General features: G+C 40.6%; 1 protein-coding gene across 2 annotated transcripts in view; it reads right to left on the bottom strand.

Moving 5' to 3' along the window:
- Positions 1-25,199, bottom strand: part of STK32A (serine/threonine kinase 32A) — an 89,656-nt gene that overhangs the window by 23,147 nt on the left and 41,310 nt on the right. For both annotated transcript variants that reach the window (XM_059698789.1, XM_059698788.1), the window contains 2 exons: positions 18,634-18,807; positions 3,979-4,016 (listed from right to left, as the gene is read on the bottom strand). In XM_059698789.1, coding sequence (XP_059554772.1) covers positions 3,979-4,016; positions 18,634-18,807 — 212 coding nt within the window. The remainder of the gene's footprint in view (positions 1-3,978; positions 4,017-18,633; positions 18,808-25,199) is intronic.

Here is a 25,199-nt window from a genome sequence, read left to right as displayed (position 1 = left end):
TGTAGGTGGTCTCAGTTTGTTCTCTCTCTTGTTTCCCTAGGGGCCATGCTCAGGGCACTGCATCAGTGATTCACAAGGTTTGAGACGCTGTGGTTGAGAGCCTGTTCTCTGGGGTCAGACTATTTGGCTTTAAGTCCAGGTTCTATCACTAACAGGCTGTGTTATCTTAGCAAGGTGGCTGATCTCTCTGTGAAGGTGGGATGATACTAATAGTCTTCTCATGAGGTTGTCGGGAAGATCAAATGAAATAATGACTGTGGGAGACAGCTCAGCATTTGGTAGGAAGTGTTCAACTGTTGCTGTTTGTCATGATCGGAAACTCCAGAGTTACATAAAGTACTGTGTGTGTGTGTGTGTGGTGTGTGGTGTGTGTGTGTGGTGTGTGTGTGGTGTGTGTGTGGTGTATGTGTTGTGTGTGTGGTGTGTGTGTGGTGTATGTGTTGTGTGTGTGTGGTGTGTGGTATGTGGTGTGTGTGTGTTGTGTGTGTGTGGTATGTGGTGTGTGTGTGTGGTGTGGTGTGTGTGGTGTGTGTGTGTGTGTGTGGTGTGTGTGTGGTGTGTGTGTGGTGTGTGTGTGTGGTGTGGTGTGTGTCTGTGTGTGTGTGTGTGGTGTGTGTGTGTGTGTGTGTGTGTGTGTGGTGTGGTGTGTGTGTGTGTGTGGTATGTGGTGTGGTGTGTGTCTGTGTGTGTGTGTGTGTGTGTATGATGTCCACTTGATTTTAAGCACATTTTGGGGATCTTCAAGGGAGGAGCTATTAAGATAGCAAGCCTAGTTCTTTTTCACACCCACAGACTAAGTTTTTGCCTTTCACTGTTCCCCAGGACTAGGATGATATTAAGAAACCTACATTATAGATGATGCCATAATTTTATTTTGTCGGATATACCAGGCAGACAGTATTGTTCTTCCCGACACAGCATTTATTTCCCAAATAACTTAAAAGCACAAGAATTGTAGACACTAGGAAATTGATGAAATTGGATGGGGTGCTTAAATTGTCAGGATATGAAAAAATATATATCAGGACAACTGGTTAGGGGCCATCCAATGTCTAATGCCTTCTTGGGCTCTGAACCAGTGAGTGAGACATTGGGGGAGAACAGCAGCTGGTATCCTCTAAATTAAAACATATTTAAAGGCAAATTCTGATGTGCAGGGAATGTTTATTCACACCATGGAAAGATTTTCCACTTTATGAAAGGATTTTGCTCCTTTAAATATCAATCTTTTCTGATGATTATAAACCAAGATGAATCAGTGAGAATAAAATAACGTTTCTGCTTGGTGCTGAATGAATATATATAAGCAATGTGGTATCATACACAGCTCACTTAGAGGAATGGGCATAGGAGGCAGATCAGAAATAGGCAATTATCCTTCCCAGTTGCTAAAATCCCCGGGTAAGCGGTGCATGTGATGGCCTGTCTGGGGAAAAATATACATGTGGACAGAGAGGATAAATGAAACATGGAAAATCATACCAGAAGACCCTCCAAAAGGCAGACATTGATTTGTAGTTCAGTTGGTTCTCCCAAGAGCAACTCTACATGCTGAGTGAAGGGCGGGGGATTACCCGGAATTGGTTTATTTAAAAGTGGTTAATTATGGTCCCTGGGAAATGCCTGAAAGCCTTAGTTTTTCAGAATCTGAATAAATACAATGTAAATAACCTTAAAAATATTCCCCAGAAAGGGATCCCAAAACAGTGTTTAGAGAAGAGCGTTCAATATTGTTTGTTTGCTTTTATCCATTTACATATCTAATCCTTAAGCAATGTTTCTCTTATTAACTGCAAAGATTCTCAAATGGAGTTCAGAATGAAATATAATACAGAAATCCCTATATTAATTTATTATCCAAACCCAAAACCTTGAAAGAGAAAAGGGGTCATTGTAAATATACACTAGATAACAGGTGTAGTTGGGACCGTCCCCGAGGCTGACTGGGATGACTGGGATGTCCCTAAGCAACTGAACGCCGCCCTGCCAAGAATACGATGCCCTGGGGAAGGAAATTTACTTCATCTTGTTTATGTTGCTATGTCTCTGTATCGGATAGTCAGTGAACACTGGCTACTTACCTGAAAAGTGGGTTTAGCTCCCTGCATACACGAAGGAAAGCAGGATGGGCCATTGACAGTGTAGTTACCTGAGAATTAGGGTTCAACAGTATTGTTTAAACACAAGACCTAGCCTCAGCTGGTTTGGCTCAATGGATAGAGCATCGGCCTGCAGACCGAAGGGTCCCAGGTTTGATTCCAGTCAAGGACACATGCCCATGTTGAGAGCTCGATCCCCAGTGCGGGTGTGCAGGGTCAATGATTCTCTCTCATTTCTGAAATCCAGAGAATCTGTTATCAAATGTCAGAAGCAGTGAAGGGAAGGAAGAAATAAGGCGTTGGAAGTGGAAAATCTTTTCAGACAGTCTGTAAATAAATAATGACCCCCAGCCTGGAAATTAGAGGTCATATGCACAAGTGTTTCTTAGCTCTCTGAGAACAGGTGGGGTCTGGCAAATCAGGTCCAAATGCAACTAGGTAAATAAATAATGAGCACTCTTTGTAATACTTTAAGCAATAAAACAAAATTAAAAAAAGAAAAATAAATAAATAGTGAGCAATGGATGGTACTTGGAGTTTCAGTCCCACTTGCAAGTCCTTTCTGTTAAAGTCACATGAGTAAGGAGCTTTGCAGATTCATGACTCATCTAGCAGCTTTGTGAAAAGAACGAGGATCTTATTGCCACTGTAACATTGATAACTTATAGTCTGCTCTGATGGACCAATAAATCCAAATGTGCATTCAAATAAATATTAGAAAGAGAATAGACACATTTAATCATTGTCGGCAAAAGCTTGTTCTGCAGGGCATCTTTAATCAGTGTTTTTTGAACTTCTGGCATTCATTTTTTCACCTTCATGGTTCTTCCCATATCTCTATATCATGTTTCTATCTGGGTACCATATACTGTCATCTACTTTATATTTCTCTTTAAAGTGACTGATTTTTTTTTCCGAAAGAGGGAAGGAGGGGAAGAGAGAGAGAGAGAGAGAGAAAGAGAAACATCTATTTTTATTGTTCCACTTATTTATGCACTCATTGGTTGATTCTTGTATGTACCCTGACCAGGGATTGAACCTGCAACCTTGGTGTATTGGGATGAGGCTCTAACTGACTGAGATACCTGGCCAGAACCCTGGTTGATTTTTTGTACAGAAAACCTGATATTTCCTCTGCAAATGTAAAACCAATTTGCCCTCCTAAGAAGGAAAGCATAAAAGTGGGTGCCATGCCAACAAAATAGTGTTCCAGATTTATAGAGAAATACCATTGCCTGCCTAATGCTCTAAGTTTGAGGCCTGTTCATCTTTATTAAGAAAAGAGGATGATGGTCATAAAGATAGTAAGGCAAACCAGCAGCAAATACTGTAATGGTTTCTTTGAAGAAATGAGTTGAAGGACATGGAAAACAGAGTTACTTTCTCATTATGTAAATTCAGTGTTATGTAGGGTATATTGGGGTACTACCCCACTGCTGGAAATACTAAAGTTTCTTCAGGTTATCCCTCCCACTTATAAAATGGAGTGTGTACCCAGGACAGTGTGGCTCAGTTGATTGAAGCGTCATCCTGTGCACCAAAGACTCGCAGGTTCCATTCCTACTGGGGGCATGTGTGTGTGTGAGGCAACCGATAGATATTTCCCTCTCACATCAATGCTTCTCTTTCTCTCTCTCTCTCTCTCTCTCTCTCTCTCTCTCTCTCTCTCTCTCTCTCTCTTTCCCTCCCTCTCTCTAATAGCATTAAAAAATATATCCTTGGGTGAGGATTAAAAAGAAATAAAATAAAATGGAGTTTGTACATGTAATTCAAGTCAATCAAGCAAGACACCTTTCTACGTGTAATACTCCTTAGCTGGGGCTAATCATTATTGTTCTATATACAAGTCTAGTTGGTTGCAAACAAATCATTCACTTACCATGTTCATCAAGCAAAATATTGTCAGGCTTCATATCCCTAGGGGAGTAAAAAGAAAAGACAAAGTTGCTTATAATAATAATTAAAAAAACATAACTAAAGGAGAAAGTGCTCAAGAATGCTAAGTAGGGTTGAAATTATGTACTGGCCCCTCATTACTCAGAATCTTATTAAATTCTCACAGTGAATCTATGGCACAATGACCATGAATGCCCCCAATTTCTAGATCAGAAAGCCAAGGCTTAAAGAAGTTACGTAACTTAGCCCAGGATCAGAGATAGGAAATGGAAGAACTGGGCTCTGAGCCTGGGTCTCTCTCATTCCAAAACTCAGACTCTTAATTTCTATAGCATATGATATAGTATTGCTCCATAGATAGGGTCATAGGGGGCATTTAAATTGTCATAAGGTAGTAGTACTAATTATCATTTACACCAATTTTCATCTGTGTAAATCTGGGATGAATGTAAAGACTATAAAATAAGAAGCAAAAAAGGTCTATAATGCGAGTTTATTTTAAACGTGCAGAGATAAGAATTTCCCTTAGGATGATGCTATAATTCTCTAGTTACTTGATAAATATTATTCCAGGGGTGAAGGTGGTTGATTAAAAGATTTGGACCAGTCTTCTGTGCTTTGGTGAGATCCTTAAATCCCTAGGAGGGAACAAAACCCGCCCTCTTCCAGTAAAGGAAGTAGTTTCATGATAACTACTTAGAGCAGTGGTTCTCAACCTTCTGGCCCTTTAAGTACAGTTCCTCATGTTGTGACCCAACCATAAAATTATTTTCGTTGCTACTTCATAACTGTAATGTTGCTACTGTTATGAATCATAATGTCAATATCGGATATGCAGGATGGTCTTAGGCAACACCTGTGAAAGGGTCATTTGACTGCCAAAGGGGTCGCGACCCACAGGTTGAGAACCACTGACTTAGAGGCATAGCGTATAGAGTTTTCAAAATTCTGCTGAAACAAATATTGTAAGCAGTGCCCCTCAATCAGAGAACAGCGATGCTGTGCCTACTACCCTGGTCCTCCACTCTCAGGTTTTACGGCCCTTCCCTAATGTACCATTAGAGCACTTCAGCCTAAATTCACAGAAGCCATTAGGGAAGAAACTCTGAAATCGGTTTTGGGAAAACACTTTCAGCCCAGTCAAGTGGCTTTTATGTCACTTGAATGAGGTGACCTTGGTCTTTGACAGACCAAGATTGTCAGGGTCCTCTTTTCGCAAAAATATTATTGAATAACAAGCCCCTTACCTATGAACACAACCAAGTATATGCCACCCCCAACATGCAGATGCATGGATAGTTTCATGAACTTTGAGTATCTTCTCATTTAGCTTGTTGGGTCTTAACATTCATTCTGGATTCATAAGTGATCATCTGTAGCTATGGCAAGTTTTTATCTGGTGCCGGGTGCAATTTGCTAAAAAGATAGAGTGTAGGGGATTTCCAACTGCATGCTTCTATGGCTAATCTCTCAATATTGCATATTCTGCCCCAAAGTCTTTGATGGATCCCATCATTTCAAGAATTATCTAGTTCAAACTCACTTACATGGAATAAAGGCTCTTTTCTCATCTGGCTCCTGTCCTCCAACCACATGGAAGCACACGTAGTCCCCTAAACGTTCCCTGCATCCCCCCCACCTTCTGCTGTTGCTTCACCAGAATCAGGGCCCGCTCACCACTGCAACCAGATAGTGCAGATTCACACTTCACCTCATAGCTCAGATGCCACTTTCTGCAGGGAGCCTTTCCTGATTTCTCAGTTCTTAGTCAATGGCTCCTTCTATGTGCTCTTCAGAGTACACTTCTTCCATCATAACATTTATCATTTATATTTATTTTATTCTCCAACTGGATCATGAATTTTTTGATGTCAGGGATGGTTTCTAAATTAATGTCATACTCCATCACATAGGCTCACAGTGTCTGGTGGCCAGTAAATGGCTGACTCTCTGGTACTAGGAAAATGTCTAGTGCACTCAAGGTTAATCCTGACAGTATCTAACAGGGCACCACAGTGCACCTCCAAACACTCTACAGTTGAAAGTTTAGGGTAGACCAGGTGCTAGGCTCTTACTACCTCTTTCAGACCTGCATCCAGTGAGCGAGAGTTAGTGTTTGCCAAGCGAGGAGGAGGCCCCAGGAGCCCAGCTGGGAAGGAAGAGACCTGGATGTGGCAAGATCAGCATACTGATTCCGTTGTCTGGATTTATGGCGGCTTCCTGGGAAAAAATGAATTGCTCTGGATTTGACACTTTATGAGCTTCTATAAATCTCAGAGCATCATTTTATTTTTTATTAATGCTACATATCATTATACCCACTATTTGCCCCAGAAACGAAAGATGATGCTTAAAGAATAATACAGAGATCAGAGAGGTAACAATTAGTTTAATGTGTCACTTCTAACTTCAATCTCATATTCATTTATTCATCAAATATTTATTTTAATAAGTTACTATGCTAGGAGTCCAGAAATATAAAGACAACTGAGATATAGTTCCTCTAGGGATGAAGAGAATAAGACAGATTCATAAGGAACCATGCAAAGAAGACTTAATGTGGCAAAGGCATGTATTTACTACTAAATTCAGAAAAAGAATATATGACTATTTAAAAAGAAAAAGTGGACTTTCTACCTAAAAATAGATAGGCATAGATTCTACATACATAGTTTTCCCAAAATGTGATGAGGTGACTTCTAAGTCACTACAGGGCCAGCTGCAGAATGGTAACATTCTTTATTCAGACACCAGGAGAAAGAAAATGAAAAGAAACCCAGTATGCTATATAAAAATTCCTTGCCGGGACCGGTTTGGCTCAGTGGATAGAGCGTCGGCCTGAGGACTGAAAGGTCCCAGGTTCGATTCCGGTCAAGGGCATGTACCTTGGTTGCGGGCACATCCCCAGTGGGGGGTGTGCAGGAGGCAGCTGATCGATGTTTCTTTCTCATCGATGTTTCTAACTCTCTATCTCTGTCCTTTCTTCTCTGTAAAAAATCAATAAAATAAATAAAAATAAATAAATAAATAAAAATTCCTGCTAGAACAAGTTGAGATTTTTCTAATTCTGAAATTTAGCACCACGTTGTTATCTTTTCAAATAATCCTAAATATGAAATAACTTACGCTAAAATGTTTCTTTCATTTAAGGCAATCCGTAATATAGTTTCACTTAAGGGAATTATAATATGGTTTCACTTAAAGCTCTATGATATGATTTAACTTGGTGGCTACCAAACCTGGATATGTTCAGAATCACCAGACAGGCGCGCTTTAAGAAACGTGGATTCTGTGACCTACCTAGCTCAGTCCTGTAGCAATTGGACTCTCTGTGGCTAGGCCCAGGCATCTGTCCAAAACAGACTCCCCCAGACCTTCTTATGTACAGTCATGTTCAGAAATAGCATGCAGGCATGGTTCAAGTCCAAAAAATAGCAATCTGATTTTAAAACGTGAACGTCTTACAAGCTTATCTATGAATGCAAAAGTGTTAGAAAAGTACAACACCTACCACTCTGGACAAATTCTTTGGTTAAAACGTACATGGAGGTCTCTTACAACCTCCATACCATTAGCAGGGAGCTAATGATGACAATGTCTGTGTGGGCATTCCATCTCATACCTTAGCCTCTCATTTCCCCGACTTTCCTCCAGTCTTTCCATCTATCCCACCCAATTGTTTCCTTACCCCCATTTCCTTCATCCTTCCTCTTCCTTATTCCAGCCTACCCCCTGCCCAGCAGGACCTCCCCTCCAACACAATTCCCAAACTGGCACGTCTGACGCACTGAGACCATCAGCTTCTCAGAGAAAGGACACCTTTTCTGCACTGTTCAAAGCCGAAGCGCCCAGGCTCCCCAAAGTGCCCAGAACAAAGGAAGTGCTTAAGTAAATATCGATCATAAAAATGGGTGAATCTGGTTCCTTGTTTCTCAGGCTTCTGGGAAAATAAGCCATGTGTTCTTTTTTCCCTTAAGAAAAGAAAAAACAAAAAAGAAAATAAAAGAACAACTCCCTCTATCCCTCCTCCCCGCAAAAAACCAAAAATAAAACACACACACACACAAAACAACAAACAACTCTCTATGCCAGATGCACTATATTTACTGTTAGTCAACTAAACAACTGATCATTTTAGTACGTGGATGAGTATATACTAGAGTAAGAGTGATAAAGCCGTGATTTCTGCAGTCTGAGTCCCCGAATGCAGAGGGGAAGCTCGAGTCTAGAATGTGGGGAGTGGTAAAGTGCAATCCTAGGCACACACACCCTAGAAACTCTTATGGCGTCTTGATTGGAAGAAACAGAGCAGGCCACGCCCTGCTTTCTCAGCTGACTCCTACGGTGGGAACCAGAAACAGCATGAGCATATGTAATGCTCCCCGTGGAGGCAGGGTCCAAGGTGGGAACTGATATACCTGACGTTCTCACCTGAATGACTTTCCAGGACATTAGCAGAACTTAATAGGCTAATTACATCCCTTCACTGCACCTACCCTGGGATCAAGTCACTCACCGGGCAATCCGATACGAGGTGTTGTGAGAACAGGGAACAAGAAAATCAGTGTATCTGAACCAAAAGCAGCTCCCTCCCTGTCCCCCAGCTTTCCGATAGGCCTACAGTTTGGGTTTAACTCTCTGTTACATGATGGTCTCCTAGGTTGGGTCTTCTTCAAGTTCTTGAGAGGGGAAAATATCATACATGTAGTTCTATAGTATATTCTTTAGGGTGTCACCCAAAGGCTATTGGTCACATAAACAGATCTATGTTAAGGAAAGAGTTGTTTGAAGTGGGAGAGTGTGAGGAGACATTGTAAGCAGAAACACATAGTTTGGAACCGGAGGTAGAGGTGAAAATTGCCAGGATTGGATTATTACAGACCAGGTCTCATCTCCCATAGTTATTCCAAAATTATTGACTATATTCCCTGTGCTGTATTTTACATCCCCCTGACTATTTTGTAACTACCAATTTGCACATCTCAATTCCTTCCCCCTTTTCACCAATTCCTCCATTCCCCCTCCCCTCCACCAACCATGAAATTGTTCTCTATATTTCTAAGTTTGTTTCTGGTTTTTTTTTGTTTGTTTTTCAGATTCCACACATAAGTGAAATCCACATACTTATTCAACTACAGTCCCACCACTGTGCCTCCTTCTCCGGCCTTAGAGCCAGGGTCTGGATTCACACAGTCTACACTCATATCCTGGGGCCACCAGGCAGGAGCTCCGCACATGACTTAGAATTTATTATAAGCTCAGCACAGGCTAGTTAAATGTTAACCTGGAAGTGAGCAGTCCTTTGCCTTTCTCACATGGGTTTTTACGAATGGGTGGCCTTGTGTGAAAAGCACAATTCCAAAGTTCCTTTCAAAACTGCCTGATCAATGATACAAAGAAGGCAGATTCTCCTGTTTTTGCAATGCGTAATTCATGCTCATTCATTATTCCATAGCTTGGGAGCAGGTGCTCAATAGAACACCTAATACCCTCATCAACCTAATACCCTCATTACTTCACGGCCGTTTTGTTCTTGAGGCTCAGTTGCCTTTCTGCTCTGGGAGTTAGAAACAGAACCTGGGCAAAGGCTTGTGAGCTACTGAAGCGAAGACTTATCAAACCAGAAAGAAAGGGCATTTTCTTAACCACCCCATAGAAAATAGTAGCCTGAACCCAAAACCTATTACCCCACTTCAGTAAACAGAAAACATGATCAGTATATGGAAGGAAGAAAGCCAGCATCAAGTGAAACAGGCACAATATAAGTAATCAGATAATCTCTCTCTCTTTTGGGGCTTTTAATTTTCTCATGCTGGAATTGCTGATTTGATCATTTGGAAAAGATTGAACTTCCCTTCAAGATATTTAAATGCAAAACAAAATGTTATTTCAAAAAACACACAAATAGCTGAACTATCTCACCAAATCTGAAATACAGAAGTAAGCAAAGATAGTTTCCGGGCAACATAAAATAGGTTACCATATCCTAAAGCTAACGGATTGGACTACCATAATTTTACAAGCAATTCTAACAGGTTTTGTTATCTGGTCTCCCATCTCATAATATATTTGAAAGACAGAAGCTGATCTGAGTAACACCAGCTAAAGAAGCAAAGATTGAAATCTTAGCAGCTAAGAAAACGATTAAAACGTACTGTATTAGTTTGCTAGGGCTGCTGCAACTAAGTACCACAAACTTAGTGGCTTTAAAAATAAGCCAGAGATTTATTGTCTGGAAATTCTGGAGGCTACAAGTCCCAAATCAAGGTGTCAGCGGGCCCTGCTCCCTCTGTCACCTGCAGGGGAGGGTCCTTCCTTGCTTCCTCCTGGCTTCGGTTGGTTTGCTGACAACCTTTGACCTTCTTCCCAACCCTCCATTTCCACGTGGAGTTTTTCCTGTGACTCTTCATTTCACCTTCCCTCTGAATATGTTTCTCTCTGTGTCCAAATTCCTGCTTTGATAAGGACACCAGTTACATTGGATTAGGGCCCTCCTTAATGAACTAATTTTTATTTGATTACCTCTATCAAGACCCTATATTCTATTAAAGCCACATTCTGAGATATTGGGGGTTAGGACTTCAATATATCTTTTTTTGGGGTGGGGGGAGACACACAATTTAACCTAAAACACCAACTAAAAATGTCTATAAACTAATGTTCATTGTTATTGGGTAAATAGCACTAAAGAGCTCATTTGACCTTGAGGATGTCTATTATTTCATAAGAGTGAAACTAAAGGAGCCTACTATGAAGAGCAGGTCTTTAAATCAGATAATCCTACTTTTGAATCTGGCCTTAGTATACTAACTGTATGATATTGAGCAAGTGACTGAACCCCATCATGGTATTGTTGACTATTAAAATAGGCAGTGTGTGCAAAATGCGTATGAGCGTGGTGCCTAATTCTTGATATATGCATAAGTGATAGCTCTTCTTCAGTCATTAAGAAAATGATGCATGTACTTTGTAGTATAAATTAAATGGTTAAATGTGGGTGAGCAGAAATGTTGGTAAACACCTTCTGGAATTAGCAAAACATCTCTCCAGATGACTCATTCCCACTGGCTTCAGAGAGCTGGGGTGTCACTGTGTTGGCAAGTTCATTTCTCAGGAGCTCATCTGTCACTTAATGATCATTGACAAAAATGATTAGCTGCAGAAATATCTTATTTTTTTCCTCCCAATTACCACCTCAGGAAAATAAAAATGTGACTTCCAGGCTACTACAGTGTGTGTGCGAGTCAGACAAAAAGGTGAAACTCAGCCTGTAAAAGACCTGGGTTCAAACAAATACTGCTGGTTCACAACTGAACTGCAAATAATACCTTGATTAGTAAATGTGCTGGAAGCTGTTTATCACACCTCACTGTCCCCTGCTCTGTAGACTGTCCATTTCCCTCATGCAGCCTTCTTGGGGACAAGTGGGAGTGTGGTAGAGAATAGAAGGACAATGAGACCATACTTTGAAGAGCATCCTACCAGTGCAGAGAAGAAATCACCCTAGACTCTTTGGTATGAAAGAAGCATTCTTGATCATTTGACCCTTTTTAATAGAGGAGTTCAAAGCTATGTTTAAGCTCACAGAGACAACTGGTGTCAGACTCTGGTTTAGTACAACCTCTTTAGATGAAGTATGGTGGACAGACTTTATGGTGACCCCATGATCCCACCTCCTGGTGTTCAGGTCTTGTATAAACCCAAGCCCCCGAGTGTAGGCTGGTTGTATGGCTTGCTTCTAACCAACATTATATGGCAAAAGTTGATAGGAGGTCACTCTTGTGATGGTGATATATTATGTCATGTTATTCAATGATACATACTCTGTCTGGCTCACAGACTCACTTCAGAGTCTTGCCCTCCTCCCTGAATTTGAAAAAAACAAGCTGCCATGAGTCCTATAGCCCCAGAGAAATGAATTCTGCCAACTTCCTGATTGAACATGGAAGTGCACTATTGCCCAGTCCAGCCTCCAGAAAAGAGCCCAGGTCTGGCCAATGCCTTGCTTGCAGCTTTGCAGAGAACCCAGCTCAGATGTGCCAAGACTCCTGATGCAAGGAAACTATGAGATAATCGATGTGTAGTAAGTCATTACATTTGTGGTCATTTGTCACCCAGCATAGAAAACTAATAACTAAAACTAATGGGGGAAAGCCACACACACACCAGGGGTATGCAACAGGAACGTGTGGAATAAATTAAAAATTGCTGAAAACAATGTTTCCCAGCAACCTTTACTATCTATGTTCACCCAAGGATTACTGTATATACTGCCCTCATTCATTGGTTCAGGTGTTGATTTATTCAGCAACCACTCTGGATTAGGTTACTAACATGAGTGAGGTGTAATCTCCACCCATAGGCCTTAAGTTCAGGAGGAAGAGAAAGCTTTTTATAAAAAACAAAAACAAAAACAAAAACAAAAAACAGTGTGTTCCAGGGGCAACAATTAGAACTATGATCGTGACCATTGTGAAGATGCAACCGTATGAGGGAGGTGTGTGGTGAACGAAGATTTTAAAATATGGACAAAGTGATTATTTGCGTGTTTTTTTTAAAAAAAGTCAGCATAATAAAAGTCATTGCAATGCTTCCTATGGGATAATACTATTTAATTCATTGGTTACCACAGTCTCTTAGATATAGAATAATGGGATGAAAAGTAATTATTACAGTCCAAAGATAAATGTGTATTCACTCCCTTGTCAGGTATCAAAGAAGACCCAATTAGGAATTTAAGCTAAATTCACAATTTAGCTTAAATTCAGGACATACACACACATCTCTGCTTGTTTTCTTTATAGTGTGTACCACCGGATTATAAACCTTTCTGATGTCAGTATTGAAGTGTTTGCTTGTCTCCTTTTCACTCTGTAATATTATCAATCCTGTCCTTTGAGCATAGGAGGTCAGCACTGAGAACACAGCCTGGCAAAGGAGCTCAGGAATCAGTTTTTGAATGAATATTTATGACAGAAGCATTATTCCTAAGTTTTTTCTTTCACTATCAAGATGATGATTTCTAGAAAAATGATAGAAACTTCTCACAAGTAGCTACTGCAATCCAAGAGGGGATGTGCATCTTACAGAAGCTCTGAGATGAACCCGGGTGTCTGTTATTGGTTCCCATGATTACAGCAAAGAAGACAAAGGTGATGAATAAAAATTTCATCTGTCTGTTTTTTGACAATCATCAATTTTCTTATTCCTACTTCAACATACCTGTAATCAATTAGAAATGAAATTTTTGCAACTCTCTCAGCTGTACTGTCATTATTTATACAAATTTCCTAATTATATTTTTATCCCACTCCTTTAGGAATTTAGAAATTAGTGAGTTATATTTTCATTAGAGTGGGGGTAATTCCAAGAAAGAGGAAGAGAGAATCACCCATCCACTCAACTGGTATTTTGATCCAAGATGATTTACTGTTTAAGTGTCCTACACAATTAATCTCATTAGCTTAAATTCATAATTGGGTTTTCTTTGACACCTGACAAGGAAGTGAATACACATTCATCTTTGGACTGTAATAATTACTTTTCATCCCATTATTCTATATCTAAGAGACTGTTGTTGGAACGAATTAAACAGTATTATCCCATAGGAAGCAGTGTAATGACTTATTTTCCTGACTTTTTAAAAAAAAAACAAACAAAAAAACAAATGCAAATAATCACTTTGTCCGTATTTTAAAATCTTCATTCACCAATTTAACGTAAGTAAAGAGGAACAGTGAATTAGAAACTGGCCATAATTTGGAAACTAAAGCTGGCTTTTAAAGCTGTCCTCATAGAAAAACATTTGACTTCTTGACTAAAAAGAAAACTGCCTAATTGTACAGTTGCAAATTAATGGTTATTATGCAATCCATGTCTTTCACAACAAGCATAGGAAAGAACAATTCTAAAATTGAGGGAAATTAGCTAAATATTCTACAAACTTAGGAAAGTACAGAAAAAATTTCAAATCTGTGGATTTTTAGAAAATCCACAAACAAAATAAAACTCCATGTCTCACTTGGAAATCATGTCAGAAACAGGACCTATTGTATTTTTTAGAAATAAACTGGGCTAGACGTTGCTGGCAAGAAAGTCAATACAGACAAAAAATTAAAACAGCCCATCCAAGGTTACCACCCAGAGACAAATAAGCATTTTTACTCATTTAGCTTCCTTTACAAGGACTAGATTCTTCTTCCCGCTTTGGCTATTAAAATCCTTTTTAAACCCCCTGAGCTCTCAAGAAACTTTGTTTTGTTACCCCAACCATTTTCTTCTCTGAAATACTTTGGTCTTTCTTGCACAATTCAGCTTCTAGTTCTAGGCTGTTCTGTCTTCTCTTGGTTCCACACGTATCATCTTCACTGTACAGCCAGACCGTGGGAGCCTCAGGCAGGTGGTCATGAGCCTTACAAACTATATCCTTGACTGTGCTCAACATCTGTAGGACAGAGAGTAGCCAAGACCTCTGCATTTCCATCAAGTGATGCCTCACTTACTTGTTAGCTAAGTTATTTTCTGAGCCAGAGTTTCATCAACTGTAAAATAGGGACAATCACACCATCAACCTCCTGGGTTGCGGGCAGATTGGGCGAAATGCTTCACTATTGCTTAGCAGAGTGCCTGGTACCCAGGAAGCCTTCAGGAAATGACCGTCTTCTGCTCCACACATATTTGCTGACTGTTATGGATAATCATGAATCATGTCCAGAGACAAAATGTTTCTCATCTGAAATTAGGAAGTCACATATTTTACAGCTGCAGGTTTACACAGATGGTCTTGTCTGGGGATTCTTACTGTATTTCGGCGATTCTTCCCCCCCCCCCCCCCTCACACTTTAGGATCTTGGAACTCAAGAGGTGTCTTACGATCCAGTATTCCAAGCAGCTGAGAGATGTTTTGTTTTGTTTTCTTAGAGTCAATGAAATCCAGCATAAACTGATTGATTCTTTTGAAGAAAGAGATTTTAGAGAATTATATTCCAAAGCTTCTATCTCTCCTTCTATGATGCTTTTCATGCTTTTAACTCTGCCCCATCAGCCCCACTCTCAGAGTGCCACCATCCCTGTCCTTTAAATGTCATAGACAAAGAGACACTGCTCATTTTTACCATGGCCATGTTTTCTAAGCCATTTGACAGCATTTCAAATGGATACCACTTCAAACTGACCCCTGGTACTCTGAGCGCAGAAAGTTATGGTTATTAGAGCTCTCTCACAATTAAAATGCCTATCTGGTCATGACTGTCTTGGAAAGTCTTCATGATATTGATATATGTCCTGATTTTCCCAGAATATTTTTTAGTTTTGCCTATTGTCCCAGCATAATTATTAACAGCAATTCCTTTCATCCTCAGGCGTACTCTGGTTCGGACGATGGATGATAAGATTACCCAAGGTGAAAACCAAGGTAGGTCCAAAATTTCTAGTTTTCGTGTCCTATATTTTAATTTTGTCTTTGTTATTTGTAACCTTGTGATTCTAGTCAACTAGTCATTCGTGTGGTTCAGGCAATGTTCATTCCTTCATATTTTACTGCACACTGATTGTACAATGAAAAGCAAAACATACATGGCCTTCCCACCTGGAGTTTACAACCTAGAAGAGCAAATGGACATTACTTAATTACACATCCTAAATGTCACAACTCCTCGGGAGAGGTGCAAGATGCTCTGACTGTGACATGAGGAGGTAGGCGGGCCTTGTGGACAATAAAAATGCCCCTGCATTGTTTGTTTTACCCCAGGAGCATGTTATCTCATGTTAACACAGTGTTCAAAATGTCACTGAGGTTGCCTTCCATTCATTTGCCGTGATGCAGAGACATTTCAATACAAAGAGACCTTTCTGAAGTCACGCACAAAGTCATAACCATGGGTGTGTAAAGGGCAGTGAACAGAAAGTTAATCTTGGTTTCTTACTAAAGTGGCAAAATGATGATGGGAGTAATAAACAGGGAGAGGACAGAACAATGATATTTGGGATTAGGGTACCAACGGCATCAAGTTTTCTGTTTTGTTTTGGGTTGGGTTTTCCGCTCCGGAATTCCTTTAGGAGCACAGTTCTAAGCATACAGCAAAAGTGCTCAGAGCGTCTTGACTCATGATGACAGGGAAAATGAAGCCCAGAGAAAGAGGGTATGGAACCCACATTCACACAGAGAAAGGAGAAGCCTAAAGGCTTGGTTTCCCACAGTCACTGTCCCCTTTCTGAGATCTATAATGTCAGCAACCAAACACACAGTGTTGGCGATTGGTGGGGTGGATGAGTGAGCATGGAGGCTCTGGGAGGGACTCCATAGGCTACGAATAAGCAACATTCTCCTGAGAAAGCACTATGGGAGAGCAGAAACCAATGTGGGAGCCGGTGTGAGAGAAAGACCATTGGGAACAGGATTCTAGTTATTGACAAAGTACCAGGTGTGTAAATTTACTTCCCACATCATGATTCACTGGTCTGCTTCCCACATATCTGTTTTTCTGAAGAGCACATTTACAGTATAAATAGGCCCTTCCAAAGACAGGAAATTAAATAATAACTATGTAAGTGTACAGGGCCAAGGCCAAAAGAAAAAAAAAACTGGTTCATGGTGCCTGCACAGAGAATCTATAAATTATTATGCTGCCTCTTCACTAATCCAGATAAGTTCCACATAAATGTTAACTACTGTTGGGCAAATATTTTATCTAGCCAAATGTTTACTAAATGAGACATGATTATACTTAGAAACTCAGCAAAGTCTTCAAGGATTAGAGATGACAGTGGCAGTCACATGTGTTGATTTTTCATTTAATGGTGTGTAATGAATGCAAGTTGAGGTAGCAGACAGAACTCTACCTCTGGGATCAATAAGCCTAAGTTTAAATCTTGGCAATGCCATTTGTCATCTGTTTGTCCTTGGCAAATCTTTGCGCCATGGTTTTCTCATCTGTGTAATGGGGATATTATAATGACACTAGAGGCCCGATGCATGAAGATTCGTGCACGAATGGGTCTTCCTTCCCCTGGCTGCCAGCACTGCCTTTGCTCTGGCGAGAGCCACCTTTCTGCCTTCACTCTGGCCCGGAGCTGCCTTTCCACCTACTCACGCTGCCCAGAGGCCTGGAGCAGCTGGAGCGGTGTGGAACACCTGTGCCTGCATATGCAAATTAACCCACCAGCTTTGTTGGGTTAATTTGCATACTCATGCCTGATTGGCTGGTGGGCATAGCGAAGGTATGGTCAATTTGCATCTTTCTCTTTTATTAGTGTAGATTAGTGTAGATGAGGATTCTGCCTTTAGTTCTGAGAATTTAATAAAATACCACATGAAAGTACTTAGCAGTACCTGGGATGTCATCAGGAAATAGTAGCTGCTTTGGTAGTGATTGGGTTCAAAATTCTCACCAGTAACCTAGGTAAAAAGTTAATGTCTCCTAATCATGGTTTTCTCATATTTAGACTGATCTAACTGTATCTGCTCTGTTCACTTATCACAAATTATTACAGCAATCGGGTGATATGTCACATAGGAAACCATCATTAAAACTACCAATTTCTTTATAAATGTAAAGTGTTATCTTTCCCCTCTATTGTCTCCTTGGGCTTATAGCTGCCTTGTTACAGTTCACCCTTAAACAACACAGGTTTGAACTGTACGGGTCCATTTATATGTTGATTCCCCCCATATACACAGTCAGCTGCAGGGTCTGGCATCTGCAGATTTAACCAACCATGGATCGAAAACAGTATTTTCTATCTACAGTTGGGAATTCTCAGATGCACAGAGCAGGCCATTTTATTTAAAGGACTTGAGCATCTGTGAATTTTGGTATCTGAGGATGGTCTTGGAAACAACCCTCCCCCCACCCCCCCAGGATACTGAGGATACTGAAGGACCCCTGTTGTTAACTTTTGGGGGAGTCAAAAGTGATATGCAGGTTTTTATTGATGGGGGTCAGCATCCCTAAACCTTCCCCCTCTTGTTCAAGGCTCAACTGTATTTGTCTTTATTTAACACAAATGTACCAAGTGAGTGAAACAAGTAGTTTCACTGCTGACAGGTAGTTAGGACTCAAATGCTCTCCCCAGAGACTTTCCTTCCTATGAACTTCTTTTTTTTTTTTTTTAAATATATTTTATTGATTTTTTACAGAGAGGAAGGGAGAGAGATAGAGAGTCAGAAACATCGATGAGAGAGAAACATCGACCAGCCGCCTCCTGCACATCCTCCACTGGGGATGTGCCCGCAACCCAGGTACATGCCCTTGACCGGAATCGAACCTGGGACCTTTCAGTCCGCAGGCCGATGCTCTATCCACTTAGCCAAACCGGTTTCGGCCTATGAACTTCTTTATTACTATTTCAATTAATTCATTTATTATTTAGTAAGTTCCTGTATGTCATCTTTCTCCTCTTCTTCTAAGCTTAGTTAGAAGATAGCACCAATATTCATTGGTTCTGGCCTTGGGCACAATGTGCTTAGTTGTCTTGTTTTTTAATCTTCAAAATAAGGCCAAAAACCTACCTCAAGGAATGGATGTACTAATTAGGTGAGGGTTGAATGTCATGTTCAACAAGGACCTGTTGAACGCAGCAGGAACTGAATTCTCTCCTGTGCACTCAGTCCAAGGCTGGCCCCTTGGACTTGACTGACCTGTGAATGATGCGCTGGCTCTGCAGGTAGTCCAGGGCCATGGCCAGCTCACAGATGAAGAGCTTCACAGTGTCTTCCTGGAAACGGACGTTCTGCTGTAGGTGATACCGTAGGTCCCCGCCCAGCAGGAGGTCCACCACCATGAACATGTCTTCCTCATCTTGGAAGGAGTACCTGGGATCGAGTCGGAAAGGAAAACGTGTGTGATACAGTTACACACGAAAGAGTCCCAGAGGTGAAGACACCCTACAGATCTGAGCAGAGTGTGGTTGAGCTAAGAGGTCAGGCTTTGGGAGGAGATGATTTATCACTCGCTCTATGGCTCTGGGCCCCCAGTTTCCACTTGTATAAGATGGGAATAATAAGAATATCTACCACATTTGAACATAGTAAAAAATAAAGGATAATAGCTGAGTCATGCCTGGAATATAGTAGGCATTCATTAACTATTAGCTTACAAAGCTATAAAGCCAAGGAAATAACGAAAACCCCATTTATTCACTTATCATTAACGATCATATCCTAACCACACTGTTTAGGAGGTCCATAAAATGTGGATTAGAAGGCCTCCTTGACGCATTCTGGTGCCCATTTTCCCACGCCAACAACTTCATTGCCCAGCAACACTATGAAAAAGCATGTACCAACACTAATGACAGGAAAAGAATTTAAAAGGGGGCAATTTAGAAGAAAGTGCCTAGTACAAGGAAGTTATTTACCTAGGGTTTGGGAAGAGGAGGTGAGGGAAAGCTTCTGACCAGAGGTAAAACCTGAGCTAAATTCTAAAGGATGGTGACAAGAAAAATAACTAAGGAATAAAGCTAATATCGCTGACATTTCTACTGAGCAACTTCTCCACTGGGGTAGACTCAGAAACATCCAACAGTATTACACCTATCAGTCCCAGAATGCTGCTTTTATGCTCCCATTTTACGAATGAGGAAATCAAGGCTCACTGAAGTTGAAGTAATGCACAAAAATCAAGCACCCCATAAATGGTTTATCTGAAGAGTTCTCCAGGTCCAAAAGTCCTATTCGAAAGAGAAAAGTAGCACATACTAAGCACAGACCTGGGAGAAAACAGAGTGTGTGTGGGGAAAGGAAACAGTTTGGGTTTTCTGTAATCACAGGGAGGATGGGAAGCTTGAGCCTGGAGAGGAAGGCAGAGGGTAGATCCCAGGATGGGAGCTCTTTCAGAATCAATAGATGCTGGAGAGACACTGAAGGGTTTTGGGCAGGATGAATGATCAGATGCAGGCTTCACACTTGGTGGAGCAGGACGGGTAGAGGGATGGGACGAGGAAATGAGCCACAGGAGAGTACATCTGGCTTCTGCTGTTTGCAAAGAACTCCCTGTTTTTTTTGTGTGTGTGTGTTTTTTTTAAAATGCTTTCCTGCTGCTTTGATTGGTTTTGTTTCCCTCAAAGACTTCACATCACCATAGAGCTCTTTGTATCAACACTGTTTTGACATGTTTCTTTTGACATGATGTCACTGAAATCACACGTTCAAGTTTTATTTGAATCCAAGAATTAAGTGCCTGCAAGCAGTGTCCAGGGATGCAAACCAATTCCTTGTGACCAATTCTCAGCTTAGGAAGCAAATGTAGAATATCAATGATGGGTGAACTGTACTTAGTACATTTTGTTCTTTATAATGATCATTGTGCTGAAGGATAAGGAAGGGACTTGAAAACAAAAGAAAAAAGAGAAATTCCATGAAGCATTAATCTGAGGCATTACGATTCTAATGAGGAGTTTACTTGTTCAATAGATAAAATCGTGTTTACCACGGAAGACTGAGTCACACAGAAGATGTTGGAAATTAAGCTCACGGGGGCAATTTAGACAGAAACACAGGAAGTGCTTTGTAAAAATCTGAGAAACACATCTTTGGTATTGCCTGTTAGGAAATGACATTCTTCACCTCGGTGCAATGACTGGTTGGTCATCCCTGCCATAGGTTTTATGGGCACCAGGAAAGGTGCCTGTACCTGAGCTCTTTGGTTCACAATCTTTCCAACTGCACCACTAAAAATTATGTTTGTTGTGTTTTCCAGTTCTTTCAGTAAGGAACGGTAATTAGTATGCAACCATGTCTGGGACCTGTTGTACCTTAGGCTCCTCTCGGCTAACATAACAGAAACAATGACTGCTCAGGATGTGAGAAAGTCTTTTAGGATGGCCAATGAATGGGGTAGAGAGGGTGAGGTGGGTGAGAACTGAGTACCAAAAGAAGGGAGAAAGAGTGTCAACTACAAACAGATCTAGATGCCAATGGAAACAGCCTATGCAGATAGGGTTGGGATTCAGAGCAGCTGTGACTGCCTTCAGCTCGCCACTGGAGGCAGGCAGGTGGAGAAATTAGTGACAGACAGAGGATTCTCTCCCATGACTCCACTCAACTCGAATGGGGGACAGTGGTTTTATTAAACTCACCCTGAAGGAACAAACTATTTTTATAGGGGCTTGGGTTAAGCTATTTTTATTCTAAGAACACACTGATAAAGGTGCCCATCATGGCAAGATAACAACAATGTTCAGCCATGCAGGGAATTATTAATCAAAGAAAAAAGAAGTCAAGGCAAGAGGCAACATGCTTCCTTTGCCTGAATATAAATTTATTTAATCATGGAGCCAGGTCCGGCTGTTAAAAAGCATCTTTCTCCTTCAGCACATCAGATCTGAAGCTCTCTATCTCAGATCTTAAACTCAGAGAGGGAGTTTAAGTATTTCATTTTCTAGAACTGTACCTAGTAAAATAGTACAGTTTGGTGATAACTCGAATATGCAAGTTCAGATCATTATCTTCTTCTTTTTTTTTTTTTTAAGAAAATAGTAAGAGTTTTTTTGTATTTTGGCCACTTAGCACCTGGACTCACTGTTGCATTTCCACAACTTTTTTTTTTTTGTATGCTACATCGCGGCTTATTTATTTCTTAGCTGACAGCTCCAAAATTAACAAGTCTGGCCCCAGTGCACCTGAAAGGCATTGTAAAACATGCTCAGTAAGAGGAAATAAGTAATAAAAGACCACCACCCTAACGCACCCTAGTCTACCATGTTTGACTCAGACCATTGTGCTAGGCTATTTGGAGCTCTCTCTGCATAACCTCAAACATCTCCAATCCATTCTACACAGCGCAGTTACGTGTTAAAAATGTGAGTTTTATGTTATCCAGGCTTGTAAAAGCCGTTCATCTCTTTCCATGGTCTACAGGACCCTGTACAACAAAGCATGTCAAACTCGTGGCCCACGGGCCGCATGCCTCGTTTATTTGGCCCATGTTAGCCTTTGAGTTTGACATGCTTTCTGTACAATCTGGCCCTGTTTACTTTTCTAGACTTATCTTTAAGAGCTTTTCCTGTCATTCCTCCACTAGGAGTCCATGCCTTCCTCTAGTCCTAGAAGCTTGTGACATGGTGTGATCCATGCTTTCCACTGCCTGCTTGTTTTCTATTTGCTCTCCAGTCTCAGCCCCAATGCCACTTCCCACAGAGACTTTTCCCATGGTCCATGTTAAATCCTGGCTCCCTGTTTTATGTGATGCTGGATTCTTGTTCACAGAACTTAATGGTGATTTGAAAATATTTTTCTGTGTGCAATTAGGCGAACTGTTTTCATTCTCACTGTGCTATCAGAATGCATGCCTGCTTTTACTCATCCTCGACTTCTCAGTGCTTGTACACTGTCTGAAGTGTATCTTTACAAACAGCTGTAGAAAAATAATAAATGAATAAATAAAGAAGGGAAAGAGAAAAGTAAGTTTAACACAAAAGTGTCAGGTGAGTCTGTGATACATTCCCTTGGCTCTATTTTTAGAAATTAGCATGGTTACCAAATAAGTTAAGATAAATCACATCTTGATGTTAACCTGAGTCTAAGCACTGAAAGAGACCTAGAATATTCTCCAATGCAATGATTTTCAAATTGATGCTCACCACCCATTAATGGGTTGTGAAATCAGTTTGGCTGGGTTTTTTGTTTTTTTTTTTTTGAAGAAATAAAATAGGTTGAATAACATAGAATAAATGCTATTAACATGCAAGGCTACACATTATTTATGAAATTTTGGTTCTTGTGAATACAATATGTGTCACTGTGTGTGTAGCTACCTTGTGATGAAAAATATCTTTCTTTCTATGAGTGGCAGTCAAGAAAATTGATAAGCCCTGGCTGGTTGGGCTCAGTAGATAGAGGGTAAGCCTGCAGACTGAAGGGTCCCGGGTTCGATTCTGGTCAAGGGCACATGCCCGGGTTGCAAGCTTGATCCCCAGTAGGGGGCATGCAGTAGGCAGCCAATCAATGGTTCTCTCTCATCATTGATGTTTCCCTCTTTCTCTCTCTCTGTCTCTCTCTCCCTTCCTCCCTGAAATCAATAAAAATATATTTTAAAAAATAAAAGAAAAACGATGACCCAGGGGGAAGCTACTGCCTACTGCAGAACTATTGTGACCAATCCTCATTTAGACTCTATGTAAGCAAGGGTCAGTTCTTATATATCCTAGCAAAGCAAGGGCGACACATGACTGGTATTAGTCATTGCTTCTAAAAGCTATTCGATTTTGGAGGAAAGACATTGATTGATTTCAAAGATATCACACTGAAGGAAAATAAAAGTGAGAAATTCACAGGCTTCAGGCAGGCCTGGGTTAAATATCACGTGAATTTAGAGAAAGTCTCTTAAAGGAAACTCAGAAAGGATATCTGTACGTTAGGAATTATTTTATGTATCACAGGCAAAGAGTAAATTAGATAGAATGTTTATAAAGTTATTAGCACAAAGCATGGCACATAGCATAATTGTGAAAATCCTGGCCCTGAAGCCAGACTGTTTTCATTCAAATCTCAGGTCTGCCCTTTAACATCTTTGTAATAATTGGAATAAGCCCTAAACCTCCCCATTTATAATAGTACATACGTCATAGGGCTGTTGGGAAGATTGAGTTCAAACACATAAATGACTTACAACAGTGTCTGGAAGATAGCAAGTAACAGATGTTAGCTATTATTATAATTGCCTTCCTTTTTCCACCCATAAATGTAATATAGTTCTGGTAGTAAGCAGATAAATTTGTTTTATATCAGTGTATCTTATTCTTGTATGTGAGGTAATTATATGTAGACTAGAGGCCCGGTGCACAAATTCATGCACCAGTGGGGTCCCTCTGCCTGGCCTGCGGGATCAGGCTGAAACCAGCTCTCCAACATCTCTCAAGGGGTCCCAGATTGTGAGAGGGTGCAGGCCAGGCCAAGGGACCTGCCGGTGCACAATCGGGCTGGAGAGGGATGCGGGAGGTTGGCAAGCAGGGAAGGGACCATGGGAGGGTTCCAGGGCATGTCTGGCCCGTCTCACTCATTCCCGATTGACCAGACCCCAGCAGCAAGCTAACTTACTGATTGGAGCGTCTGCCCCCTGGTGGTCAGTGCACATCATAGCGAGCTGTTGAGCGACCTTAGCATATCATTAGCATATTACGCTTTGATTGAACAGCCGACCAGACAACCGGACACTTAGTATATTAGGCTTTTATTATATAGGATAGTTATGGTCAGTGGTATAATCAGCATGGTTCCCATTAATTGAGCTTACTAGTCTCAGACACGATATTAGGTACTTTATGTGTATTTATTGCATTTGATTGTTACTGCAAACCTATGAGGCAAGTAATATCATTATCCCCACTTTTCCCTGATTCAGGATAAGAATTCAGGTTTGGTCCTCAAAAAATTAGCAAATCAAATCCATCAACATATTAAAAAATTATATACCATGACCAAAAGGGATCTGAAATCAATCAATATAATACATTGTGTATTAATAGAATGAAGGGCAAAACATATGATCATCTCAGTAGGATAGGAAAAGCACTCATTCGTGATTGGAAAAAACAACAACTCTTAACAAATATGGAATAAAATGAAGCTTTCTGAATCTGGTAAAAGGCATCCACAATAACACCTATAGTGAACATCACACTTAATGGGGAAAGGTTGAATGCTTTACTCCTAAAATCTGAAACAAGGCAAAAATATCTGTTCTCACCTCTATTCAATATAGTACTGGAGGTTCTAGCCAGTATAATTAGAGGGGAAAGAAGGAAGGAAGGAAGGAAGGAAGGAAGGAAGGAAGGAAGGAAGGAAGGAAGGAAGGAAGGAAGGAAGGAAGGAAGGGGAGAGAGAGAGAGAGAGAGAGAGAGAGAGAGAGAGAGAGAGAGAGAAGTAAAAGTGCCTTTAATCACAGACAACATAATTCTGTATACAAAAAAAATCATAAGGAAACCACACACACACACACACACACACCCCACAAAAACAACCCTATTAGAACTAACAAAAAGGATAGCAAGTTTGCAGCATATTAGGTCAATATGCAAAAATCAATTGTCTTTATCTATATAAACAGTGAGCAATACAACAATGAAATTAGGAATGCAATTACATTCACAAAAGTATCAAAAAGAATAAAATACTTGGGATTAAATTTAACAAAGTATTGCAAAGACTTGTACACAGAAAATTACAAATCTTTGCTTAGGTAAGATTGAAATAATGGGAGAAACATT

This window comes from Myotis daubentonii, chromosome 5 (assembly GCF_963259705.1).
Source record: "Myotis daubentonii chromosome 5, mMyoDau2.1, whole genome shotgun sequence".
Lineage (NCBI taxonomy): Eukaryota > Metazoa > Chordata > Mammalia > Chiroptera > Vespertilionidae > Myotis > Myotis daubentonii.
The sequence above is the reverse complement of the archived record's forward strand: the minus strand, read 5'-3'. Positions and strand labels throughout refer to the sequence as shown.